The 27,964-nt window shown below is 40.2% G+C and overlaps 1 protein-coding gene and 1 long non-coding RNA gene across 6 annotated transcripts; both read left to right on the forward strand.

Annotated features, from left to right (window-relative positions):
* Nucleotides 1–370: 370 nt before the first annotated feature.
* On the forward strand, nucleotides 371–9,951 carry LOC119738173. Of its 2 annotated transcripts, none has more exons than XR_005272434.1 (3): nucleotides 371–599; nucleotides 8,629–8,763; nucleotides 8,917–9,951. It is a non-coding gene; the product is annotated as an uncharacterized LOC119738173 (long non-coding RNA). The 2 variants fall into 2 exon arrangements; XR_005272435.1 differs by lacking the exon at nucleotides 371–599 and adding an exon at nucleotides 6,903–8,435.
* Nucleotides 9,952–11,991: 2,040 nt separating this feature from the next.
* LOC119737971 (NCK-interacting protein with SH3 domain-like) lies at nucleotides 11,992–27,860 on the forward strand. Of its 4 annotated transcripts, none has more exons than XM_038212651.1 (11): nucleotides 11,992–12,102; nucleotides 13,652–13,874; nucleotides 14,888–14,994; nucleotides 15,899–16,388; nucleotides 18,269–18,445; nucleotides 19,704–19,790; nucleotides 21,342–21,561; nucleotides 23,107–23,235; nucleotides 24,908–25,000; nucleotides 26,016–26,188; nucleotides 27,395–27,860. In XM_038212651.1, exons 2-11 carry the CDS (start codon nucleotides 13,695–13,697, stop codon nucleotides 27,590–27,592), a joined length of 1,854 nt encoding a protein of 617 aa, XP_038068579.1. In that variant the 5' UTR covers nucleotides 11,992–12,102; nucleotides 13,652–13,694; the 3' UTR covers nucleotides 27,593–27,860. The 4 variants fall into 4 exon arrangements, with proteins under 4 accessions (XP_038068579.1, XP_038068583.1, XP_038068582.1 ...); XM_038212654.1 differs by lacking the exon at nucleotides 11,992–12,102 and adding an exon at nucleotides 12,133–12,311; XM_038212653.1 differs by lacking the exon at nucleotides 11,992–12,102 and adding an exon at nucleotides 13,198–13,247.
* The last annotated feature ends 104 nt before the right edge of the window (nucleotides 27,861–27,964 follow it).

Here is a 27,964-nt window from a genome sequence, read left to right on the forward strand (position 1 = left end):
TTTGTATCAGTTTCCAACGCTGATCGGCCGATCAGCGTTGGAAACAACTGGCTTTTTTTCAAATACTGGCCCCAATTGACCATTGTACTTGTTTGCAATCGATTACAAACCTATGAACGGGTACGAGCCAGCTAGACTGGTTCCCTGACCTTACAATTCCCCAATGTATGTAAACTGCTCTGTTTCTTCTTATATGGAGTCAGGGAACCAGACTACAGGAAAATGATCGTTTTTCTTGGTTTTTATAGCATTTTCGAACCCAAAACCTCCAAAAAGTCAGTGTAACTATATTTGCTTTATATTTCCAACCCCCCAATTCCATCCATTTCTGAAAATTACAGCAAAAGCAAATGATGTATATTCCCTTTAAGCTGTTGTTTCGGTGCTGGGCTAGGCCTTCATTACTGTCGTTGTGCTCCTCACGCTCACTGCATGCAACTCATTACACTGCTCAAAATTATCATTTTGGCTCTGTACAAAATTGTTTATTCTAATTGAACGTGCACATTGTGTCTAATTTATATTGTATTAACGAAGACATCGTTACCATTTACTCCGATCAACACCAAGAGGGGCAATGTCTTCAAGAGTAGAAAGAGGTACGTTACATGTCTCTGATTAATGTACATGTGTATAAGGTTCTCCTACAAAATCTAGGGCCACTTTAAGTAAGTGTAAGGCCTTTATTTGTGTATAAAGTATAACTTGGGGATAAGCAATAATAAGCGATTAGGGATTCGTCTCACGCGTGCAGTGACATTGTGTTCGCACGAATGATAATTTTTTTTTGTAGGATTTGGTACGTGCAGTGACATTGTGTTCGCACGTTTAATTTGCATAGAAATTCGACTAGCAGACGCGTGCAGTGACATTGCGTTCGCACGTTTGTAAATAAAATGGGGCGTGGCTATAGGCTCCGTTAATCCGAAGCAGTTTAGATATAAAGTTTGAGACTGCAAACAAGAAGCCCCTGGCCGGCCAGGAATTGTTTCCTGGCTGAGCGGATAAATTACTTCATTTCAAGGCAGTAAAATGCTTTAAAAATTTTTTAGGAAGCTCTGGTAAAAGTAGAGAGTTTTGTCACCTGAAACAGATAACTCCTTAAAATTTCATTGGATGTTAAAAAAAAGTTTACATGGAAGATAAATTACAGCAGAATTAAGGTTGAACGAAAATTATTATTTTATTCAATAATAATGCAATGCCAATAGGAATTTGTCACATGCAGTGACATTGTGTTCCCACGTGTGTAAATTTGCATATAGGAATTTATAAAATACGTGCAGTGACATTGCGTTCGCACGTTGAGTATAACATTTGCATAGAAATTCGTCTGAAATGTGCAGTGACATTGTGTTCGCACGTGGGGAGAAAATACAATTTCGAAAGAATTCGTCAGACACGTCCAGTGACATTGTGTTCGCACGTGAGTTAATTTGCATAGGAATTTGATACGTGCAGTGACATTGCGTTCGCACGTGGAACAGTTGAAGGGTAGCATTCCAGTGGAAGTTTTTTTTTCAAATTGCTGTCCCTGAATAATTAAACTCGCCAATTTACACCAGTATTTTCAATGATAAACCTGTGACAGTGTCTCCTTCATTGTCTCATTGACTTGCAGGTTTTATTTAACTCCCTTTCTGGTTAAAAGACGTTCTCCACCTCAGTCTCAGAAACTAAAAAATAAATTGAAACAATATAAAACCTAATCAACATTCTGGGCAAAACGTTGGTGCAAGTGATGCAAACAATTAATTAGGTTTTTGTGTAGGTCAAGTTGGGAGGAGTGCAGACGCTGCAGGCGTGCATTATGCAGCATCCGCAAAGCAAAGCAGCTGTAGGATCTGTAGGAGTGTTAGGATAATGTTATAGGCATTTAAATTCGGCGAAATATTCTCATACGCGTTTAGAAACCGCCGCACCGCGTTCTATCGCTTTTCCGTTCGACAATAAGGCATATTCATACGTAATGTTCGGCAAGCTCGTGTGTGTTTTTTTGGCTAGACCGGAGACGGTTTGGTACGAAGACCGTGAAGGGACATGGGAGTTATTTGGGTTTTTTCCCATAATACTATTACGTATTGTCACGTACGTACGTACGTACGTAACTCACGCACGTACTTGAATATTATCACGTACGTAGGTAATATTATCACGTAGGGCCCACGTGATAATTATTACGTACGTAGGGCCCACGTGATAATTATTAAGTACGTATACACAATGTATACTCGTTTAAGGATACACGTGTTATCACTTATATATGCAATACACGTACGTACGTAATATGTACTTATTTATCGGGTACTAATATTGCGTTAGTACGTAATATTATATTATCACGTACGTATGTGATAAATTAAATGTATCACGTACGTACGTTGCGATTGTCATATGCATAGTAGTAGGCCCTAAATAAGAACAATTATGTTCATCTCCTCTTGGTCTTCGTACCCACGTACCCGGCCTTGTATCCGCATATCCGCATATCCGCGTACCTGCGTAATCGCGCGATTTCGTGTACCATACTTCGGAGTGATAAAATCTAGGGAACTGTTTAGCAAAGTGAAATTAAGCAGTGTAAGGGAAAATGAAGCAAACGAAAATTAGGGAGCAAGCATAGCCCGCTGCGAGCATGCGCACATTGAGCCTGCAGGCAGTGCGATGGGGAGTTTTAGAAGTTTTCTATAAAAAAAAAAAAAAAAGTATAAAAATAACATTAAAGGGAATATACAACATTTGCAAACATCGAAAAATAAAACTACCAAAATTTTACGAAATACCTTACTAGGATGTTGGTAAATGACAGTCTCAAGCATCTTGTAAAATTATGGCACCTGGTGTGAAGTCATTTTCAAGAGAATGGTATTTTTGTACACATTTCCAACGGTGGTCGGCCGACCAGCGTTGGAAAAACCTAACCATTTTTCAACTACTGTTCCAAATTTACCATTTTTTCAGTCCAAATTTTGTTTGCTATTGGTTACATGTTCATGAACGGGTGCAGGCCAGCTAGACTGGTTCCCTTGCCTTACAATTTTCCATCATCTATAAATTGATCCATTTTATCTTTTGTGGAGTCAGGGAACCAGACTACTTGAACATTTTTGTTTTTCTTGGTTTTTTCCAACCTTTTCGAGCACAAAACTTCAAAAATTTCAGTGTAAACAATATTCGATCTATTATATTAACCCCTCAAATAGTTCATTTCTGAAAATTACAGCAAAAGCCAATGATGTACATTCCCTTTAACTTAATGCAAACGAAAATCTGTCTAATGAATAACACTGTCCCCCTAAACTTGAAAGTACTGGTGTATTTTATTTTATTTTTGCTATTAAGAAACTTCACTCGCAAATTTAAAGTCGCTTTTGTAATTGATTGAGAGTCATTTTGTGATGTTTTATCGATCATCAACTGGAATGCTGCCCTCTATACGGACATTGGCTGGTACTTTGCCCAACTCAAAACAATAATTAAACAAAGTTAGTAAAACAACTACAGAAAGTGGCAATGCCTGGTGCGTTGTCCACCAACGACGATATAATTTCTTAAAATGTAATTTTCTAAAATGTTAAAGAGCAAACAAGATTCATAAAATCTAGGCCATCGGCAATTGACAGTGACCATGCCTGGTGCAGTGTCACTTGTAAGGGATACCCTCTTCGGTGCATTTTAGCGCCGATTTCCAAGAGGCCCCTTCCTTCAGAAGAACTTGAACATTAAAACTTAAACCATTTAACAAAAACACGGAAGGACGTTACTATACTTAAATAGCCATACAGAGAAAACTGTTGGTTAATAAATAACACTAATTCCTAAATGAGCTCTCTGTTAAGGTGACAAATACGCTCTTATAGTAACACTAAAAGGTCAAAAAATCTGGGATTAACAGCGTCTGTAAAAGCGCCGCATTGTCTATACTTCGCTAGTCTGTGAGCAGTGAGGGCACAGTTGACAGTTGACCACATTTTAATAATCGTAGTAAAATCAAAAGTCATAACTTTGGTTAATTATACTTTGCATAACTTTATATAAAAGACATTTTTATTCTGTGAAGAGCTTTTAAGCTCGGTTCATTATTAAGTATTTAAAGATAAACTTATCTGTGAGTTAAAAAAAATGCTTACAGAGAGAATGACTTTTGGGGGAAAAAACTCAAAAGTAGATTGTATTTTGTTTCATTGTAAATGTTGCATGTTTGATTTTTTGCCTTTGTGTGCATTGCTCTCTGTGTGGTGCGATTTTTTTGTAATGGTATCCGTCTGTTGTCTTTGACAATAGACAAAAATACAAGTTTTTAAATTAAATTAATCGTTGCGACTACGAAAATGTCAAATCGTTAAGTAAAATCGAAGCAAATGTTGAAAGGAATAATACTTGAAATCAGTGTGTTTTTTTCTCAACTGCAATACGTCGGGCAAAAAATGTTACGGTTTTGAAGCGGCAAACCTCAAATTAACGAAAATACGAAATCAACTTTAAAATGTTAGGCAGTATTGGAATAAATAATACCTGAAATCGGTGTTATTTTTTACCTTTACTGCAATACCTACCCGGATATTTACTTGACTACGCGTCTGACGAAAACTGAAAACAAAATTCAAATCGGTCCAAAATAAATTGTAGCGAAAATCACCGTCGTAAGCGATTTTTTTTCCCGAAAATAAAATAAAACTCACTCCGCTTTCTACGTGTAGGCCTACACGCTAGGAAAATGATGAAAATAACGCGATGAAAACATCAGTCGGAAAGCGAATTTTGGCAAACGGTGGGAAAATGACGGCAGCAAAAGAAAATGAAATTGACGAAATTACGAGGGAAAAAAAACACCATTATGAACAAAATATCTGTCTAGAAAGTGACTGAATTTCAGTTATATACAGCGGCATTTAAAAAAACATCAAAATTGTTGGCATTGTCGAGAAGTGCCTTCAAAAAGACCTAATTGCCCCCCCCCCACCAAAAAAAGTACATTGTGAAAGGCTACAACTTATTGGCAACCTACAAATTATTATCGGCGTCGGCACATGTTCGTGTGCATTATGACAAAAAAGATCATGTCTGTTTTTAAAAGTAAATAGTGGAAACATGGGTAGAATCGTTTAGTTTCTATTTGGTAACAAGTGGCCTTATTACAGGTAGGCTTAGACATAATGCTTTGGAATGTTTCACTTCAGTAACAAATGGGCTAGGCCCAGTGTTTTCGTACCACTGTCCACTTAGGAAAGAGTTGCAGCTTCCATCAAAGAAACTGATGATCTAAAAGTTGAGACTGCATGGATGAGCTAGGCTGCTTTGTCTGGACAAAAATCAACCCTCCAAGGCTCCAACAGCCTCATCACACAGAAACTCGAGGAACTGGAAGTAGGGAGGAGGACCGACAGATGAACGGATGACCTGCTTGCTGGGCTACCTATTACTGATTCTTGAGGTTAGTTTACATGTTGGCCTCCTGTTCGCAGGATCAATCAAGTCCCAGAACTCATCATAATGGGCGATCTGACTCTGTTATAATGTTCTTCCACAAACAAAGAGTTCTGGTATCCTTTCAGAAAAATGAGGACCACTGACTGATGAGGGAATTGCTTTACTGAGATTGATGAGCCTGCCTCAAGACATCATCAGGGCTCCAACAGCCTTATCACACAGAAACTCGAGGAACTGGAAGCAGGGAGGAGGACCGACAGATGAACGGATGACCTGCTTGCTGGGCTACCCATTACTGACTATCAGGTTTGTGTACATGTAGCCTGCTTAAACAGAAACAATCAAGAACTATAATCAAAATGGGCCATCTGGCGCTCTTCTATGTTCGTCCACTAACAACGAGTTCTGGTAGCGGGGCTTTGCTTTGTGGGGTTATTCAATGTTGTCTTTTCCCCTTTCTAGCCCCGGCACGGTTACAGCTCAATAAATCAAATGTTTTCTTTCGTCATTTGAATCCTTTCAGAAAAATGAGGACCACTGACTGATGAGGGAATTGCTCTACTGGGATTGATGAGCCTGCCTCAAGACATCGTCATGGCTCCAACAGCCTTATTACACAGAAACTCGAGGAACCGGAAGTAGGGAGGAGGACCGACAGATGAACGGATGACCTGCTTGCTGGGCTTCCCATTACTGATTCTTGTGGTTAGTTTACATGTAGGCCTCCTCTTAACAGGAACAATCAAGTCACAGAACTAATTTAAATGGGCGATCTGACTCTGTTATTATGTTCGTCCACAAACGAGTTCTGGTAGCAGGGCTTTGCTTTGTGGGGTTATTCAATGTTGTCTTTCCCCTTTCGAGCCCTGGCACGAATACAGCTCAATAATTCTAATGTTTCCTTTCGTTATTTGAATCCTTTCACCAAAGTGAGGACCACTGACTGATGAGGGAATTGCTCTACTGAGATGAGGATGAGCCTGCCTCAAGACATCTTCAGGGCTCCGACAGCCTCATCAAACAGAAACCCAAGGAACCGGAAGTAGGGAGGAGGACCGACAGATGAACGGATGACCTGCTTGCTGGGCTTCCCATTACTAATTCTTGAGGTTAGTTTTTAGTTACATGTACCTAAAGAATAAGCAGAAACAAGTAATCAAAATGGGTGATCTGGCGCTCTTCTATGTTCTCCCACAAATAAAGAGTGCTGGTAGTGGGGCACTGCTTTGTGGGGTTAATTCGAACATTTCTTCCCCCCCCCCCCTCTTGCTCTACCTTTCAGATAATTTCTTAATAATAATTCGGATATTTTCTTTCGTCATTTGAATCTTTTTACAGACATGAGGATCACTGACTGATAAGGGAATTGTCTTACTGAGATGGATGCGCCTGCCTCAAGCTACCATAAGATGGGAGGACCGACGGTTGACTGACTCTGCGTGCTTGGTTGGCCATTAGGTCAGGTATGTTTACTTGAAAAGAGACCAGGGATAGGCCTACACTTAAATTTGTTATTTCTTTAATACTATGTCACCTCTTACGATGCTTGATTTCCTCTTTAAATATTAATTCTAAATTTTGCTAGTTTACTCTTTTGTCATGTTTTAGAAGATGAGGACCGCCAAGCTTGGATGAGACTGGAAAATTACGAAGCTGCTCTATCTGGACAAAGATGCCCTCGTCAGACACTTTTCAATTTGCGGAATATTGGATCAAAACAAAATCAAATCGGTCCAAATTAAATAACAACGAAAATCACGTAGTACGTGGAGTTTCTTCTCGCAGCACGGCACTTTGTTTCTACAGGTAGCTACAGGAAAATTACGAAAATTACACCGAAAATCAACGCGGCAAATAAGTAAAGTGACGAAACATAGTTTACACGGCTAAAAAATCACAGGGTTAGTTAGAGAAATAATACTTGATATCAGTGTTATTTTTCTTACCTACAAAGTAAAATAAATCGATTGCGGAAGAACGAAATTAAAGAGACGAAAATTACAGAAAAAAAATTAACAGCGGCAGCGAAAGAAATAAATATTTGAAAATCGGTAATTTTCTAAACTTCTAGGCCCTATGCCATGCAAAAAATTGCTAATGAAAAATGACCGAAATAAAACAAAAAAAAATCAAATTATAATCGGCAGCCACTTCCGGTACGGTACTACACTGCTTTAAAAAGTCGTAAAGCGATAACGTACGAGGCCGACAGTGCTGTTTTATTGAAGGGGAGAACACGAAAACCATAACGAAAAAAAGCGTTGCAGTAGTTAAAAAGATCGGTCTAATATAGACTTTCACGATCAAATCTTTGTGGGCTACGAGTATACCGTACTTAACGTAAATTTCAAAAGAAAGCATTTCAAGATATGCGACAGGTTTAGAGTAACATAGAAAACTGCTATTTCCTTGTTGATTTTAGCCTACGTGTATAACCCTCCTTCCGTATAGCACTATGTTCAATGTAAGTCCGATTTGGAAGGGATCGGCAAGGAATAAGATGGCATTTTGTCATCTTAATGTCACGTGAATTTCTTTTAATGGTTGTTTATAGTGTGCGAGTTATATGCAGTTTCCAAAGCAACCTGCCATTATCAGCGTCGGCACATTATGAGTAATCGTGTCTGTTTTAAAAAGGAAATAATGGAAACATGGCTAGAATCGTTTGGTTTCCATTGGGTCCTACCCATGACCTGGTTATAGGTAGGCTTAGACATAATTATATTGGCTATATTTGCAATGTTTCACTTCAGTAACAAATGGGCTAGGCCCAGTGGTTTCGTAACCCTGTCCACTTAGGAAAGAGTTGCAGCTTTCATCAAAAAACTGATAATCTAAATGTTGAGACTGCATGGATGAGCTAGGCTGCTTTGTCTGGACGAAAATCAACCCTCCAAGGCTCCAACAGCCTCATCACACGGAAACTCCAGGAACCGGAAGCAGGAAGGAGGACCGACAGATGGACGGATGACCTGTTTGCTGGGCTTCCATTACTGATTCTTGAAGTTAGTTTACATGTAGTCTTCCTCTTCGTCACAGAACTCAAAATTGGTGATTGGCGCTTTTCTGTGTTCTTCCACAACGAGTGCTGGTATAGCGTAGTGTTGCTTTGTGGGGTAAAAATCGAAGTTTTCTTTCTCCTTGCACATATTTCTTAATAATATTTCAGATTTTTTTTCGTCATTTGAATCCTTGTAGAGAAATGAGGACCACTGACTGATGAGGGAATTGGCTTACTGAGATGAGGATGAGCCTGCCTCAAGCCATCGTAAGCTGGGAGGACCGACGATGGACTGACACCGTCTGCTGGCCTGGCCATTACTGATTTTTGAGGTGAGTTTACTTTAAAAACGAAAAAAGACCAGGGTATAAGGGTTATCATTTGTTATTTCTCTGATTGTAGTTTGTCCCTCCTACAAAATCCACAGTGCTTGATTTCCTATTGTGTTTTTATTTTAATTTGCTTGCTTATTTTGTCATGTTTAGGACATGAGGACCACTAAGCTTGGACAAGACTGGACAATGACGAAGCTGCTCTACTGGACAAGGATGCCCTCATCGGAAACTTGAGTTAAAAAAACTAGCTTGCACAATATGAAATGATAAATCAGACTGCATAATGCAACGTCATTAATGTTATACACTAAAGCAACAACACTAAAATAAAATGAAAAGTAATTTTGATTTCATTAAATTATTTATGCCTCTAAAATAATCTTAAACCGGATACTGCAACAGACAGTTAACAATGGACAATAATGGAAACTTGCTGAAATATTATTGTAAGAGTAATAATTTGTCACTGGCTTTTTAGCAGTGAGATGTCTGGGAGAAGGGATGTTCCTTTGATCTGTCCTGGGTCATCCAAAATTTAAAGAATAAACTGTTCAGGAACTTCTATCCATTGCATTGCAACAGGTATAAGTGACACTCAAATTTCATTTGTGTTTGTCCTTTTGTGATTTATTTCATTGCACTTTTTTTTCACTTGTTATATTTTTTACTTCGTATGCACAATTGTTTTTCTTTGTGGTTTTGCATGTCTTTTCATTTTCTTATTAATAATTAACTAACCTCACAAAAGGATAAACGAAATATATATCGAGTGTTGAACTTGCCTCGCATCAATTATTGTTTTCACATAATAGCTAAATTAGACAAAATATAGTCCTGAAATGTTTCAAAATAATCTAGGATATTTTTTTTTGTAGGGGGGGGGCATTCCCAGTTTTATCTTCCCTTTTAAAAATCTTATTCACAAAATGGCGAAATACAAAAACCTGGCTTTACCGTGCACAGTCATGTAGGCCTAGTCGTTGCTTATGTAATAATCATCTATGATATAAAGTTATTATTAATTTCTCAAATTTATTGGCCTTCTGCCCAACTTTTTTTCTCATTTGGAATCTTTTGTATTTGTTTGTATGAATTGGTTTAAATATTTGTATGTCAATAAGACTAAGGAATTAAACAAAATAAATATGTGAGACAAAATAAAGATGTGAGACACTTGATATCCTTGGAAGGTTGTCAGTATTTTGCCTATTTTGTTTTAGTTGTTGGCGGGGGAAGTGAAGCTACTACAAAAGTAACAAAACCCAGCTGAAATGATGTTTTATTAGTGGCGCAATGAAACCGACAGCGGGCGCAATAATTTTGTTTAGGGTTTCAAAAATTTACGTGAATTTTGCATAAAAAGTGCCCCCACAATTTTGTGGAAAAAACGAGACCGTCTAGTTTAAAAATCGGTGGAATCGTGCGAGTATTACCGAGGATCATCTCCCTAGCTTTTGGGCTATTATCTACAGCGTGTGTCAATAAAAACGCAGGATTAGAAACAAAAATATTAAGAATATAAACCACCCCTATTCATCATAATGTTAACCCTCTTTACAAAGTACCTTTCCTTCTCTTCACTATGCTTTTTATCTCATCTCATTTGGACAACCCTGTCCAGAGATAGAGTACATTGAAGAAGGGTTATAAATTCCAAGCTGGTCTGATTTGTGAAATCACACATACCTAATGAAAGGTTTGAATTCAGTACAGGTGAAAGTATTTGTGGATCACAAAGAAGGACATGTGTGGCAGGATTAGGCTTACATAATCCTTTAGTCCACAATCAATGTTATTAGTCAATAATTCATGATGCTTTGAAACAATGATAGTCCACTTATTAAATTTAAGTGATACTTATCATCAGTTGTTTCAAAGAAAGTTTTGTTCTGGTTTAATTGTCTTTAATGCATACCTGTATTGTACATAACTGGTCGTTGTGTTAAGGTCATTGAATCAGACCAACCCGCTTCAGAAGGGCTTCACAAAACGTGTCATAACTTTTGAACCAAAAGTCCAAATTCCACCAAACAAAAATCTTGTCAAAGATGAAATTATGGACAATCAAATCTTTATCAAATTAGACACACCAGTAGCATAATTTTCTCAGAAAAAAATCGCTTTGAATCCTGGGTTTTTATTGACACACGCTGTATGAGCAGATTTGATAAAAAGTTGGGGTCCAAAAATGGGTCCTATATGCACGAGAAAATGTAGGGATGCCATTGGTAACTTTGGTAGTATGGCTCAGCATTACTAGTGTAGTGTAGGTCCGACACGCGCACGTGTAACGCTCTTACATAATTATATTGTCACTTAATGGTACCTCTCGCTTTTTTTTCAGCGGACTGTCGAAGTCCGATCTTCCCATACGGGTACAACGGCCCAGTAACTAGGCCAATTAATGTCCGTCCGCTGAACTCGTGAACAAAGTTATACACTCAAATTATAATTATTAGAGAGTTCTGAAAGCAGGAAATTGAGGAATTGATGGCACTGCGCCTTTGGCCTGGACTCGAGCTCTGAGCATTTCGGATGCAATTGGGTCCGAAAGTGGCGCTATATTTAGCCATGTTGTGGAGGGATCCTTTTTCAAAATGGCTACTCTCTAATAACCGATAAGTTAAAATAACCAATATTGGTTAAAATCTGCCCATACAACAAACCCGATTGGTTGGACACATATTAACCAATTTTTGATTATTTCAACCAATGATTGGTTGTTATCATTCGTTTTAGGGGTGGTCCTATCTTTACATGTATGTGAGAATTTCTCATAAGTCATCGGTCAACCAACCAAAATTTGAAAGGAAAATGAAAGACACCACGTACGTTGACCATCATTTCTCTGTAGAGCTTGTAAATACATCTGTGAGAGTTTGAATATTTTAAAAAGTATTGCGAAGAATTGACATTTATCACTGATATATGGGAATTGTTTATTCTATATGGTGCACCCATAAACTGAGGATCCACATCGGGACGGCTAAACTAAAAAAAAAATGGCTGATTTGTTTTCGTTCGATGTCTCATTTAAAAGCGAGTAACCTTTGTATTTCTCGAGAAAAAAAACAAGCTAGCGAACAAAGTATTTATTTCGTGTGTGCGCATTATTCGTGCTCACCAGAGAATTATTTCGTGCGCACAAAATATATATATTTAATTGTCGGTTTAGGAGCTCCGTAGAATCTTAATTCCTTGACGAGTATTTTTTTTGTCTTCCATATATAGGTCGTACAATATACCACGAGAGGGCTCACTTGCCTGTTCGTTCATTCATGTCGTTGGTCACGTTCACGGTAACTCACGAGAGGAAATCTTCCTGAACTGTGCATGGTAAGTTGAATTAATGTGACAAGGAAGTGAGATCATTTCCCCAATGCGTTAAGATATTTGCTTAGTTATATTGGGTGTTTTAGCTTTGGGCGAGTGTGAATAAAGAGTATTAAAGGACGGGGTCAGGCGATATGGGCTACGCCCATTCATCGACATTTCACCTATTTCGTGAAGAATTGTACATTGTTTCATTTTGTTGGGGGATGTTGGTAAGTTGTGTGCAAGGAAAGAATGTTGCATCCTGACCCCAGTTTTTCATTATATATTATCTCAATAGGGCCTAAAGGTCAGTCATAGCAAAAATGTAGAAATGACATAAAATGATGAATCTGGGTTTGAGAAACATTTCCAACATGCCCAATTTTGTTGTTAGGAAATACGTGTACTTAGTTAGGACTCTACGAATCGCCTTTATTATGACATGGTCGGCGATAGTAGAGTCATCACGTGATGCATACATTTACATAATTAGGAAAATAAAATGGACGACAGCTGTTGGAACTGGCTGACTGGCGGGTTTTTTTTGGTCAAGCCACCGAAATCGTCAAGAATTTTCACATTTTTTTGTGGTCTGTTTCAAGTTGATCATTAAAGGCTTCATAAATGACTGCTGAATGTATGAGGTATGTAAATGAAATCTGGGGTGGGATATTAGAGGTGAAAATTAACAATTTTTGAGAGGCCATTTTTTTAGGGTCTCTTGCTACCACATTCTAACGAACAGGTTATGCCTCCAGCGCTACATGTGAATGAATATGAGCATGTCAGCTGGAGTTACTCAAGATACGACCCTGTAGGCTTCAGTGGGAATTGGAAATACAGATGGTGGTGGTTAGGTTTACATACCTTTTGGAAGAATTTTGAAGAAGACAATTAGAGAAATGTCACCTTCAATTTGGGAAACATCCTTGCCACAAACGCCTTGTTTGAGGTAGACCCGTGAACGTATACAATGCCACGTTCACGGGTCTATGTTTGAGGCTGCCATTTTGAATTCAGGAAAAGCATCAGACAGACCAATCACAGGGCACTTTGATTGGTCACCTGGATTGGTGACCAATCAAAGTGCCCCGCTGAAGCCAACAGGGTCGCATATGGCAGTTTGAAGGCTGTTTTGGCGTGAAATCTGAAGATTTGGATTGGGGGTACAAGTGAAAATGGTCAAAAAAAAGTTATAAATCACGATTTTCCTGAACGGTTTGTGCCTTGCGATTCAGCGCACCGTGCGTGCTCACGGTACATCGCACTGTGATTGCCACCTTTATTTTCGGGTTGCGTGTTGTCGCCGCGCTGTCATCGTCATTTTAAATTTTATCCCCGAATTCCCCTAAAAAAATCAAAAGCCTGCCCTTTATACATGTACCCGTTTATTGAGAATGTCACCAACTAAACTAGTTTGGTCGGTCTAATAATTTTAAAGTGGACTTTGTTCCCTTATACTATAGGAACCGGCCCCTACACTACATGATTGCCCCTAAGTCATGTAGGGCAACAGATCCATGAAATACCAAAGATCTGGCACTCACTCTCTTGCGTTTTTCCTTTCCAGTGTAAAATGACTCGGTGTCAGTGAGTCCGTGCACAGACCAACCATGAGCTACAAAGCGTTATACAGATACAATTCCAGCGAACCAGGCACGTTGTGCTTTGAGGAAGGCGATAGGTTCACCCTGCTGGACGGCAGCGCTGACCCCAACTGGTGGCAAGTAGCGGACGTCCATGGACATGTTGGCTTTGTGCCACACAATTACATTGAGGAAATAAAAGACCATGTAGGTTTGAGAATACTTGTGAATTCTGTAGACTCACTATTATTTACTATAGGTTTTCCTGGCCAATTTTGCAAAAATAGCATTCGAATTCATCTTGATAGTGGCCAATTTGAAGCGACGTAGCGTCCTGCTGGCATTACTCTGGTTCGTATTAGTTTTCAGGCATTCAAATTCGTTTCAAGACCTGACATTTCCATGTTTTACACATCCTAAATTGAAGTTATGTCATTTGGTTTAAGTGATTATTCAATTTAGCAGTCGCTTTGGTTTAGGGTTATTTGCATGAGATTCTTGTTTTCGTTTTCATTTCTGTGCATTCTATTTAGCACTTTTTGCATTCAAAATGAAAGTAAACGAAAGTAGACGATGTGAGTCTTTCCATTTCTTTCACCCTTTCAATTTTTTTCCAGCTTCAAGTCGTGGTCCATTTTTTTTTTTTTTGGCCCCTCCTCTTGGCAGGTTTTTCTGTCTGCCAGATCTGAGATACGTTGCTACAATTGACCTGTCAGTAGATCTGTTTATGGCAAGCTTGTCAAGATAGTCTTGGGCATTGCCATCGAAAGCTTCGATCAAATGACCAGGGTCTACATTAATTTTCAATTCTCATGTAACGCCCATAAGCCGACATATTGATATTTCTAGTGCTTCAATCTAACAGTTTGCATGGTGATCAGAGTAGTCACAGAGTCTTGTTGGAGGTTTTTATATCTATTTCCAAACATGGGCGTCCCCAGGATTTTTTTCTAGAGGGGGGGCAAAACATATTCCCCCCCCCCAAATGATTTCCCATCATATTCTCGATTTATCAGTTTAGAGGGGCACAGACATTCCCCCAACCCATTAGATTTACAGCAATATGACTTTGTGCCTCTTTTTTTTTTTTTTTTTTTTTTTCTTCTTTTTTTTTCTTTTCAGGAGGAGGATTAATATATCTTGCCTAAGAATGCTTTATAATAATAACGATTATAATTGTTATTGATATTTTTCTGTTTCTTTTTTCTTTTGAAAACCAGAAACTAGATGACGTCATTTCATCCATCGACAGGGCGATCGAGTTCGTTCACCTGTCAGCGACTCAGAAAGGCGGCACATTCACCCACGAGCAGAGGAAAACACTACAGTAAGTGAAATCTACTCATAGCGTGTGCACCCACTCTTGTTTTACTATACTCAGGCATGCAACTTTTCCTCGGATCAGCTGATTTCCTCTTTTTTCACTTCCAATGTGTGCCATTGAAAATAGAAAAACACTGTACAAAATCTTGGAAAGATTTAAATTTCCTCTTTTTTTGTGACTTCCCAGTTGCATGTCTGTATACTCCCGAAGACAATGCTTTGTGTTTCCCTTTGTCCCTGTAATACAGCACTCTCCCATAGATTAAGCACACAAACTGACTACAAAGGACCGTTTTGAACAAAAGACCCAACGCTGGAGGACTGAAAGGATCTGTTGTTCTCCCTTTGTGTGTCTGTTCTTGGGGGTTATGTAGAACACGTACACACGTCTCAGAAGTTGTGCATGTAAGACATCTAAAACCCTCCTTCTCTGGCTGATGAATTCAGCTACATGTTACAGCAGCCAAAATCAATCAAGTGACTGTGTTTTTAACAGTTAAGAGTTCCCTTGTTTATTTGATATAGCCATGCTTTGACTGGAGGTGATTGATATGCCAGCTGTACCTTCTAGTTACCTCTGTTGTCTGTTGATGGAATTTGACTATTAACAGTGTTTAGAGTGATCCCTTCTTTTTTTTTACCAGCCTTTATACAAATGCATGGCAGATAGAGGAAGTGGAAGAATTTTCTGAGTGTCTTTGACTGATCAAACAAAAGGAGGGTTAGGGTTACATCATGGGCATGGCTTATTGCAAATCCTGTGCATACCTGCATTTTTGAGAGACATACATGTACCTGTGCATAGGTGTTGTTTATGCCGTCTCAAATCATGAAAACGATACAATGTAGTACAACGCAGTACAGGTGCTACTTAAAAGTCTTAACAATTTCCTCTTGTTTATATCAAGGAAGCTAATCGAGCATCGACAGACAGTATTAAAAAACCAGTCTGCGTCTGCAGACAGCCCGGTCAAAAAGCAAGCTCCAACTCGCTCCAAGTCACGGTCATCAGGGAAACACCGATCAGCCCCACCCCCGCCCATCCGAGCCAGTGACACACAGACGACTTCAAAGAGCCCACCACCCTCCTCAACGCAACCGGAGACAGAGTCAAACCCGCCCAATGACAGACTTTCATCGCCGGTGCTAAATAACGACACCGAACGGCAGCCGAGCGCAACGCATGCAGAGCCCACGTCTCCTCTTCGGAGTCCATCTTCGGAGTCCGTGCCAGGCAAACTCGGCCAAGATTTGCTGGAGCTCGTGCGCATAAACACTGGGCTGAGTTATGCCAAATGCACAACGGCTTTAAACGCTGTCTTCAGTCATGTCAGGGAGTCTGTCCCGTCAGTGGCTGGGACTATGGACAAGATCCTTCAGTCTCTACAGCAGACAGCAGTAAGTGTTTTTTGTTTTTACCGCTTCATGTAACTTGTCGGTTGCACCTGGGATTGAGGTATCATGGATCGTTGCTCCATTGATGGTCCGTCACTTCCAGTGGTGTAAGCAAGATTTTGCTGGGGGGGGGGGGGGGAGGGAAGTATGTTGGCCAAGCAAACTCTCCACGCACAAAGGTAGCCATATTTTTGTTTTCCAGTCATGAAGACATTGCATAATCAACAAGTCGGGGGTAGGGGGTTGACACCATCTGACCATTGGAGGCGCTGTTCAAAGCAGACGATAGTGAACCAAGTCAGACAATATATACATGCAGGGTTCGAAATTAGCGGTAGCCCGCTAGCCAAATGCTAGTTGAAACAGTGGCAGGCTAGTCAAACTATTCCTTAAGTAGCCCGGCTGGCGAGTCAAATTATTATTAATTATAGAAATAAATCATTTAATTCAGGAAGTAAACCTCATCAATTGTTGTCTAGTTTTTTCAACTGTTTTAAAAGGTTAAATTATTAGATCTGTTTATTAAAAACACTGACAAAATTCCCTCAGAATAGAGCCTGAAAATGCGCCATTTTGTATTTGAGCTAAAAAAAAAAATACGGGCTAGTGAAAATGCCCGCGGGCTAGTTAAGAGTCTGTTTCAGTAGCCCGGCTGGCTAGCTAAAAAAAAGTTAAGGTCGAACCCTGTATGTAAACATGTATGGCTCGTTTTGTTGCAGCAAGTCAACAAAACTTTGATATTTTTTCCCTTTTTTTTGTTTACTTTTTCCACAGCTTATCCTGGAAATGTAATTGAGATGAATTTTTACTAGATTTTGTGCGAGATGAATTTGTAGTAGATTTGGTGTTTAAGTTGCATTCCCCCGTCCTTGCTTTTTTTCAAGTTTCATCCAAAAAATTGCATGCCTTTTTTTTATATTGCTAACATTCAAGCAGTACAAAAGTTATTCACTTTCGGACGAGAAATAAATCGGAAAAAAACTTTGCCCAGGTACGTCAAGTTATTGAATGATTAATTTAAATTTCAAATGATTGGCTGCCAGACAATAATTCCGTTCTCGCGGAGTAGGCTGGTTCCCGCCGAACAATCAGTATTAATTATATTATGTACAGACTGGGAGCCAGTCTGCTTGCTAAGCGGATCTGTTTGTTCCCGAAACAAAAACCTCTTAATTTTACAGAGAATTGCAGAAGTCCAAAAAAGGAAAAAAAGGAGGTTTTTTTGAAACAAAATTGAAGAGCACAGCAAGATGCAACTTTAAAGCTACAGTCCATCATTTGCAGCCATCCAAAAAGGAACTCGCATAATTATTGTTGAAAAACAAACATGGTTTAAAGATAGTATGGGGACTAAACTCCCGTGAAATGATTCTTTCTGGCAAGCTGTCATTTTGAAGAACACGATGAAAGAAGGCCTTTCCAACGATGCGTCTAAAGATGCATCATTGGAAATTTCCGTTATAAGTTCGTTTTTTTTAAATCAGCGAAGCGCTTGTAACCGTTGACGCGCACGCGTGCGCGCGGTTGCTATAATTTGTCGTGACATCGTACGTGACATCGCGTAGCTGCGATCAGCTCAGTGAGAACATGTCTCGGACGCTGAATTCAGGCCCAATTCAAAACAGGATTCAGCAACTTTTGATTTAGAATCAACATGATCAAGATCCTAGAATATTGCTTTTTCGGAATATACAGCATTCACTGAGCTAAAACTCTATCGGGATAGTTGTTAAGCACCCTTCTTTAGATTTTCAGTACTTTCGTTGCTTCAAACGCACATAATGTACAAATTACAAATGATGGACTGTACCTGTAAGAAAAAGGTACAAGGTACTCATTGCCAACACAAGAACTGGCACAGATCTTTTTCCCATGACAAGCAGAATGCTTCAGTGTCTGACGGCAAGTTGTCCCTGGAGGGCAGTATGGACAAGGAAAGGTTAGAGGTCATCTTTGCGGAGCTGACAGATTGCAAGAACGACTCCCAGCAGAGGAGCTGGGCCTTGCACGAAGATGAGGCAGTCATCAGCGAATACTTGGAGGAACTCACGACAATCTTGGTAAGTAGATCATCGATGTGATTCACCCTAACCTTCCCAAAGGTGTGGCTGGTTTTGGAGGATGCACTGTGTCAAGGTCTTGGGCCGGACCTTGTGTTGTTAATGCTCAGCAGTGCATAATATTAGGCCTACAAAATCCTCGGCACTGCTCCAGGATGTCACTGGCTCTGCCTCAACATATTGACAGTGATTGCTGAAGGATTTTGAGATTTGAATGCAAAACGCCTTATTAACCCAACTCTCGTGGCAGCACACGGTAATTGAGGCAGTGGTCACCCTTCCAAGGACCACATTCAAGAAATAAAGGAGCATTTAGCAGGTTGAGGCTGTATGCCATTTTTACATGAAAGCAGTTGGAGGATTTTGCAAGATTGAGGTTGCATCCTAGCAAAAATGCCCATAGAGTTGGGGTTAATAAAGCGTTTTACATTAAAATCTCAAAATGCTTTACCAGACATCAAAACAACACGAAGAGTAAGCCGGTTAGATAGAAAAGAGTTAAAAGTACACAAAGAAACGTCTTGTAACGGAGTCTACCGTCACTTCAGGTTCGTATGGTCAATGCGGGAACAGCAGACAATCACGGACAGTTGGCATTCACGATCGACAAACAATCACATTTTAATCATACATGCATCAACCAACAGGAGCCATCTTGACAAGCAATGTATCTCTTTTCCCATCATGCAGCAATCCTAGTATGGAGAGCCTAAGTGTACAATATTCTAAAACACATTAACATCCCGTTACAGTTTGAAGCTGTGATTTAAAGATCCAGATGCATAAATAATTCTCAAATATCATGGAAGTCTGTTCCATAGAGTTGGTGCATAGGTGGCAAAAGCATGATCACGGTATGTCTAACTAGGCTTTGGACGTGGAACTGTAGGATGGTTGAGCTTAACCCTATCACAACTTTTAGTGCGAATGTAAGACTCATGAACTGATATGAACTCTGTGAGGCTCTGTGACACTGGTAAAAAGTAAAGGGTAAAGGGGACGAACCTGTGTTAACGGGAACGGAGTGCCCATCTCTCTTTCATTAGCGATTGGGCCAGACTCATATGCTGCTGTGGGGGGATCGCCACACCTCCTCCACAGCGAGTCTGTTACCTTCCCAGCATTGAATAATGCCGGTACCCATTTAACACCTGGGTTGAGAGGAGTAATTGAGGTAAAGCGCCTTACTCAAGGGCACAACACGCATGGCCACAGCGATCATGTGACACTGACTCACATCAATATCCCCTCCTTTCAGAGCGACGCCAATCCTGATGTGTGCAAAGCTGTCATATACAGAGACAACTACGAAGTCATCAACTCACTGGTCTTGTACTACCAAATGGTAAGAACAAAGTGGTGTAGGGCTGTACAATTTTCGAATAATTTAGTGTTCGATTATTCCAACTGGACTTTTTATTTTGAATGTTTGAATTTGAAATGTAGTGATTAAGTTAAACAAGTCCGAGTCACGAGTCAGAATTGGACAAAGGTTGAGTCCGAGGCACCAGCCACCATTAATACATATACTGGGAATAAATATTGAGGTACTGCTAAAACATCAAATGTTTCCATTTTTCACAGCTTTTCTCTAATTTATTGACTGGAAGTCCATTTATACCATGTCAAATAAGGCAAGGGAAGATGGTTAATGATTAATTGTGTGAACAACTGAACTTAATCCTCCTATCTAGTCTTCTGCCCTTCACAACTCCCTCAAGTTTGGCAAAACCGCTTTTGCCCATTGAGCTAGCAACCACACTTCAAGTTTTGTTAAAGAGAATACACGAGAAAGTGTGGATTCGTAATTTAAGAATTCACGAGGTGCGAAGTGCCGAGTGAATTCGTAAAATGGTTGAAAGATTAGGGGACTAAAGTCCCTGTGAAATTATTCTTTCTGGCAAGCTATCATTTTGAAGATATCAACAAAAGAAGGCCTTTCCAACGGTGCGTCTAAAGACGCACTGTTGGAAATTTCCGTAAGTAGTTCCTTTTTTTTATTTGGCGAAGCACGCGCAAGTGTTGGCACGACGCACACGCGCGCGCGGCTGCTATAATTCGTCGGATCAGTGCGCGACAGCGCGTATCTGCAATCAGCTCAGTGAGAACATGTTTTGGACGCTGAATGCAGGCCCAATTGAAAACATGATTCAGCAATTTTTGATTTGAAACTGAGATCTTAGAATACTGTTCTTCTCGAAATATACAGCTGAAGCTGAGCTGAAACTTCATCAGGTTAGTTGTTCAGCACCCTTCTTTAGATTTTGAGCATGTTTGTTGCTTGAAACAAACAAAATGCACAAATTACAAATGATGGACTGTACCTTTGACTGGTCTAGTTGGGTCATAGATAGCATTATAACACACCTCTTGCTGGTTCTTCATCCTGGTTGGCTGAAACACGGTCACGTATGGTTCACTAATATAGGCTAGTGCATGAAATTGGCATCAATGTGAACTAGACGCCCGTCAAGACATAACGCGCGTAATTTCCGGATTATAGTGTCCGATCGGGCACTATACTCGAAAATTTTTGACTGGTTACATCGCCCTCTCAAAAACTCAAACTCAAAAACTGAATCAAGGGAAACTAAAAGCGTTCCTTTAATTGTTGAATTGCTTATAGTTTAATCGCTTATGAGTTAATTGTTGAATTAAAACAGTTCAACTATAAAACCCTGAAAAGTTTCTTTCCTTATTGTGAGTTATAAAACGTGGACTGGCAGAATTCGGTCACTAGTGCACGTCTAAAAGAAGAGGGCCCTATTTCCTTCGGCCTCGGGAAATAGGACCCTCCTCTGGTCACTCACAGTCCCTTGGAGCACATAGACGTGCACTAGTGACCTCACTGCCAGTCTATATGTGTATACTATGTCATACTACGTTCACCCCTCAGGAGCACCGCACCTCCCTGCGTCTCCTCCTCCTCAAGGCCTTCGGTGTCCTGTGCGGTCTGGAGTCACTCATCCTCTCCCAACTACTCAGCTCGGTCCTCCTGGTTGAACTCGCCCGGGACATGCAGGCGGACGCCCGGAGCCTACAGAAGCTCTGCTTCTCCTCACTAGTAGCCACAATGTTACTGTCCAGCGGCCAGCCACTGCCTTACACGCACTACGGTATGCTCAGGGTTTAGGTTAAAGCCAGAGTCCATCATTTGCACCTATCCAAAAACTAACTGGCGTAATTATTGTTAAAAAACATACTTGGTTGAAAGATAGTAAGGAGACTAAACTCCCTGTGAAACTATTCTTTCTGGCAAGCTGTCATTTTGAAGAAATCAACGAAAGAAGGCCTTTCCAACGGTGCGTCTCAAGAAGCACTGGTGGAAATTTCTGTATTAAGTAGTTCGTTTTTTTTATTTCGGTGTAACGTGTGCAAGCGTTGGCATGATGCACACGCGCGCGTGGTTGCTATAATTTGTCGGATCGGTGCGCGACATCGCGTAGCTGCAATCGGCTCAGTGAGAACGTGTCTCGAACGCTGAATTCAGGGCCGATTCAAAACATGATTCAGCAACTTTTGATTTGAAATTGAGATCCTAGAATGTTGTTTTTCTCGAAGCGTACAGCTGAAGCTGAGCTGAAACTTCATCAGGTTTAGTTGTTCAGCACCCTTCTTTAGATTTTGAGCACTTTGTTGCTTCAAACGAAAAAAATGCACAAATTACAAATGATGGACTGTAGCTTTAAGGTTGTCAGGGTTCCAGCCACTCTGGAAATCAGGGAAAACATTGTAAATGAGATTCCATTTTCTTCAGTCAGTGAAAACTCTGTGAATTTGGGAAAAACACCAAAATCAGGGAAAACTCAGGGAATTTGACAGTGTTCACCCAGAAGGGAAAGGTTTTCGCCAGTTTGGCATATGTGCGTCTTGTGCCCTGTGTCCAAGTTGTGTCCGTTGACTGACTGGCTTTGGTGGCTTGTTAGTGTTTATGCAGTGTGAATATTACACACCTCTCCAGACAATAACAGTTGGCTGTGCTGTCACCACCTCTAGACTTCCCAGCAACCTCGTTAAAGTGAAAATATTTCTCATGGAATGTTAGAAATTTCTCACTACAGGCAAATATCAGGGGAAAGTCAGTGAATTCTGTTGTCATAAAATGCTCGAAACCATGTTTATTTTCCACTCCCTATCTATAAGTTTGAGAAATACATGTTACATTCAAAGGTAGTCCAGTCATTTTCCTAGTTCCGGTTAGCAAACATCATTCAGGCAGCTTTCAGCTCAACTACTCCATGAATTCAAGAGACGTTGATTAAAAAGTTTACCTTGAGTGATGGAGAGACCAAATAATTTTCAAAATTTAAGCTCTTTTTATTTCGATTTTACGACGTCAAAAGTACCGATGTCACTTTTCCTATTTCCGGATCAGTTCAATCAGTTCTGAATCGATCAGAACTGCTTCACGCGAAAAAAAAATCACACGAGAAAATCTTCTTTTTTTTCATCCAGAACCAACCGAATCAACCATATTTTCTGATAAAGTATTATTTCATTTTCCAAACATAGTTCATTCAAGAGAATTCCAGCAAATTTTAGTGCCTGACATGCCTGAGTGCGGGCTGTGCCATGAAAAAAAATTAATTGAAAAGTAAAAGTTAAACATTAGTCTAAAACTAAAATAAGATGTCTTTCGTTTCTGTCACATGGAAATCTAGATCAGCTGAACGAAGAGTTTGTCAGCTTCTTACTCAACAACATTGAGGATCCGCCGCCTGAGGACGAATCAGAGCAAATCCCGGATCTGTTTGTCAATCTTGTGCTGGCCTTCAATCTTCACTTTACAGGTTGGTTTATTCAACAACGCAACGTTTTAAATAATCTAAACATCTTAGACGAGATTAATAACAGTATTTACGGCGGCTGTTTGTGTATGATTTTGTTCGTTCATGAAACAATCGTGAAATCACCTCCGCCCACAAGTTTTGAAAACATTTTTTTCCCGCTTTCTTTTGAATCGTGCGGAAACTCTAAAGACTCTATCATGAGTAAAATAGCAATTCTTTTACTTTCAAACAGAAAGCTGTGAGTGTCTTGTATCAACCTTGTTAAGTTGTGCAATAATAGGCTTCACGGCGATCATGATTTGCTGGTAAAAAAAAAGTAATTTTTAGTGGCTATGCCACAAGTTACGCCACTTAAAATGATTGCGCAAGTTGCACCACAATTTGTTGCGCAAGTCTCGGACTTACGCACTATGACACTTTCGTGAAATTGTCATATTACTGAAATGTTGTGCAGTGTGACATGTTGCGCATCTTGCACAATAAATTGTAGTTTGAGTATCACCCGTTGTCTAGCGGAGCCTTCTCTGTCTCGGGTCCAAAGTATGATATATCTAAGCATGCAAAGAAATTTGTGACGTCATTTCATTCCGAAATCTGGACACAGATTTTGATTGGTCAATTTTGATGCCACGTTTTTGTAATACAACAACCTGTACCTTGACGTGACTCTGGCTCTCAAAACTGTTAGCAAAATGCTGCTCATTGTTGGCGTAATGTTTACCAGTGCGGGGAGTTTGCATTATGCGCGTATAGAGGGTGCCCACTGATTGGTCAGTTTCTGGAGGTCATAATTATACGCAGTCTAGTTGCATAGTTAATTGCCTAATCTGCTCTCACATGCGCAAGGGTCCATTAGTAGACTAAATAAATTGTGGCGCAAGTGGATGTATCCCATAGAGCTATATTAAATTACTAGAGCGCTAACTCCTCATTCTGCGCGCGGAGACGCTTTGAAGCCGTCCTGGGTGCAGACATTTTGAATTCATGTGCGTGTTTTTGAAACATAATGAAATTAGATGGATTGAATTTTGAAAGTGTACTCTACATGCAACGCGCAAGTAGAACATATGCAAACAACTTAAGCGCGTCATTGACGGTTCACAAAAATGTTACGGCAAAAAGCATCTGCAGGGAATAGAGCAAAATGACACGCTCATTTCCTGATCGTGCGTTTCAGTTTTGGGCGTATTGGCTTCGATAACGCACCGGTATGGAATACAAACGCAGATATGCAAATAGTCTTACAAAAGCCGTACAAAATTTCTAGGTCTCCATAGGTTTGTGCACAAACATGGATGCGCCCAGCAGGCATTACTTTGTACACGAGTACAAAGTAATTTAATATAGCTCTATGATTTATCCATTGCGTAAAGTTTGGTGTAAATAGGATGCTGATCATACCAGTACTTTGTAGTTGCTCATGGTCTTCTTTGGCCTCCCCTGATTGTCCTGAGCTTGCTTCAATCCTCGGGTTGGCTGTAAACTTCCAAGTTTCGAGAGGAATGTTAAGTTCTATTTTCAGTTTTTCTTGAGAACTAACTCATCCTTTCATTTCTCTTGTAGCCCTGTGCATTGAGGCTTTTAGCCTTGCTTGGGACAAATATGCATAAAAATATAAAAAAATAAAGATGATATAAAGTAGTGAGACTTTTCTTGCAATTCTCTTTCAAAGATCTATCTGCAAATTTGGTGATGACGGTCTTGGCCAGGCGGAAGACGTCAAGAACATTCAGCGAGAAGATAATGATCCTGGTTAACCGTGAAGGTGCAGATAATAAAAAATAACAAATTTAGTAGAATTCATTTGATTTGGGATGTGTGTAATACTTTTTAGGATCCAACTGTTTTACATACCCGCTGGGTCCTGTTGGATTGAGCAGTAAACCCTTTATCTATTCCTGTTGAAATCAGTTGGATTCAGCAGACAACTGAAAACATTCAGAGTCGGATTCAGTTGGGTACTGGTAAATAACGCCAAGTTGGACTCTGTTGGATCCAGCAGCAAACAGTAAAATAACGCACAGTTGGATTCTGTTGGATTGAGCAGGCCAGTCATTTTACATTTTCAGGCACCCAACAACTTGGCAAGTTGGGTTGTGTGGGACTGTGTTGGATTGAGCAGGAACTCATGTATGAGTTACCGTCGGACTCTGTTGGGTCTAGCAGGATAGCTCTGGGCAACTACTAAGGGGTTAGGTTTAAAGGGAAGATACAACATTTGCAAACATCAAAAAACGAAATGATCAAATTATCACGAAATACCTTACTGGATTGTTAGGGAATGACAGTCTAAAGCATCCTGTAAAATCGTGGCTCCTGATGTGCTGACATTTTCAAGAAAAGTTGTATTTTTCCAACGCCGGTCGGCCGACCAGCGTTGGAGAAAACTTGCTTTTTTCAAAAACTGCTCCTAATTTTTCATATTTAGTTATTCAGCATTTTCTTTGCAATTGACTAACACTTGTGAAGAGGTACAAGCCTGCTAGACTGATTCTCTGACCTTACAATTCCCTGAAGTCTATAAATTGCTCCGTTTCATCTTAAGTGGGGTCAGAGAGTCAGACTACAAGAACATGATCGTCTTTCTTGGTTTTTCCAGCGTCTGCAAACCCAAAACGTGAAGCAAGTCAGTTGAACAATATTTGCTATCACATACTTATCCTCCAAATCCATTTATTTTTGAAAATTGCAGCAAAAGCAAATGTTGTACATTCCCTTTAATATGAAATGAAGTCTGTTTAGTAATTTCATTCTGTTTTTCCATTGATCATTGTGACCAGTTGACCCAGTGCGGATGTTTGAGTATGAGCCCAAGCCGCCCAACTCACTGCTCAAGATCCTCTGTGACATCTTCGCCAGCGCCGACACCTCTTCCCTGTTCTACACCAATGACATGAACGTTCTGATTGATATCATCATCAGGCAGCTGACGGACAGATGTCCAGGAGATAAGGTAGATTTTGATTCTGTCTCAAAATAAAAAAGAAAGTAAACAAGTCAATAGTAATCCTGAGTCAATATGGCTCATCAGGCCAGCATTTGTCTCCAGTTTCCTTAGCACGAAACGACTTTCTATTCTTTTGGATGGAATGCCAGTTCATTGTAGGTTACTAAAGAGCTTGCCCAAGGACACAATATACGACCAGCAGCAGGATTTGAACCCCTGACCCTCTGATCATGAGTCACAAACCCTAACCACTAGGCCACACTCCCCCTCTATTTTACGTGGTTATGACATCTAACGACAGGGGAAGGCGTCACAAAAATTAAAAGGGACTAAATAAAAATCAAACAAGTAAAATAATAAATAATAATTAGTTCTTATATAGCGCATTACATACGAAATCTCAATGCGCTTTACAAAGAAATTACTTCAATACTTCTAAAAAGGAGATAGAATTGGTAACATCACTCATCTTAAAGTTTTTTAAGGAGATTTTGATCAGAGATTGGTGAACAAAGATAAACGTTTATCAAAGGAGGAAAAAGATGGTGTCAAAGACTGTTTCCCTTCTCCGAGGCTGTATCTGCTACTTCAATGTGACCTTATTAACCTTAACCGAATTCAACCCATCAAAGTTCAACAGCAGGTTTTGTTTAAATCTGCTGGTATAGGTATAGTACCCCTAAACTGATGGTCTTTTACACTGGGTTTGGCATACCTCCAGAAACTAAGTCCAACAGTGTGTGTGTACAATTTCCCATGTGGGTGTTGGAATATGCCAGAATGGGTACGGTTCCTAGTAAATTAGGCTGGGGAGTTGGGGTTAATTACCCAGAACAGATACTGATTTATAGTTCCGTTTGTGGGGCCAGGTTTGCATCAGTTGCAATTTTTCTTTAAGAGTGCTTGTAGAAGACAACAGACAGTCAAAATTGAGAAATCAGTTATATTTTGTGATTTTTTTTTGGGTGCCCTCTGCCGTATTAAATTCAAACCAGCCAGCCGGCCCCGGCAAGCTCGGTGGTTGAGTGGTAAGACCGCTGCAATAGTTAGCAGGAGGTCGTTGGTTCGAGTCCCACAGAGCGAGCTTGTGAAGGTTTTCTTGCAAGACCTCAAGACAACACTTGAGTATACAGTATTTATGAATTACATTGGTGAATGTCAAAACCCAAGCAAGCAAATTTAGTTGTTTACTTTCCGGACTATTTTTTGCAGCTGAGGACAGAGTACCTGTCCCTGATTCACAGCATCCTCAAGATGCCTGTCTACTGGGAGCACAAGCACCGTCTGGCCGACCTGAAGAGAACCCTGGAGAAGATCGCCAAGGAGCAGGAAGCGGAGAGCAAACCAGACAAGCAGATACTCATGGACATCCGCAAGGAATGCAAGTTCAACTTCACAATTACGTTCTGAGAGGCGAGATTATGGCCTCCATGCATGGGCGTCGTCAATCTAATTTCGATGAAGGGGGGGGGGGGGGTGTTGTGACAACAAATTCCTAACAAACCCTCAACAAACCTTCCATGTTTAAAGTAGGCGGACTGGGAAGTAAGAGGGGGGGGGGGGGTTGGACACTATCTGACTAATAGTGACGCTGTTCAAAGTGGAAATTTTTGTACACTATTAGACAATAGGTGGCACTATTTATTGCGGTATATTTGCCAAATAACACATGATTTTGAATAAGGGAATAACAGTGTGAGGATCCGGTCTTCACTGCGTGATAACCGGGTTTGGGGGTGACCGCTGTTAATGGACCGAGACGCGAGGTCCATTAACAGCGGT

The sequence above is a fragment of the Patiria miniata genome, unplaced genomic scaffold (assembly GCF_015706575.1).
Source record: "Patiria miniata isolate m_02_andy unplaced genomic scaffold, ASM1570657v1 HiC_scaffold_3, whole genome shotgun sequence".
Lineage (NCBI taxonomy): Eukaryota > Metazoa > Echinodermata > Asteroidea > Valvatida > Asterinidae > Patiria > Patiria miniata.

Bases quoted from the DNA above. Each gene is read 5' to 3' on its own strand.
- LOC119737971 (XM_038212651.1), top strand. From the start codon at position 13,695: ATGAGCTACAAAGCGTTATACAGATACAATTCCAGCGAACCAGGCACG. The intron at 25,001-26,015 runs GTGCAGATAATA...CATTGTGACCAG, and splicing joins GATCCTGGTTAACCGTGAAG to TTGACCCAGTGCGGATGTTT. The intron at 26,189-27,394 runs GTAGATTTTGAT...TATTTTTTGCAG, and splicing joins ACAGATGTCCAGGAGATAAG to CTGAGGACAGAGTACCTGTC.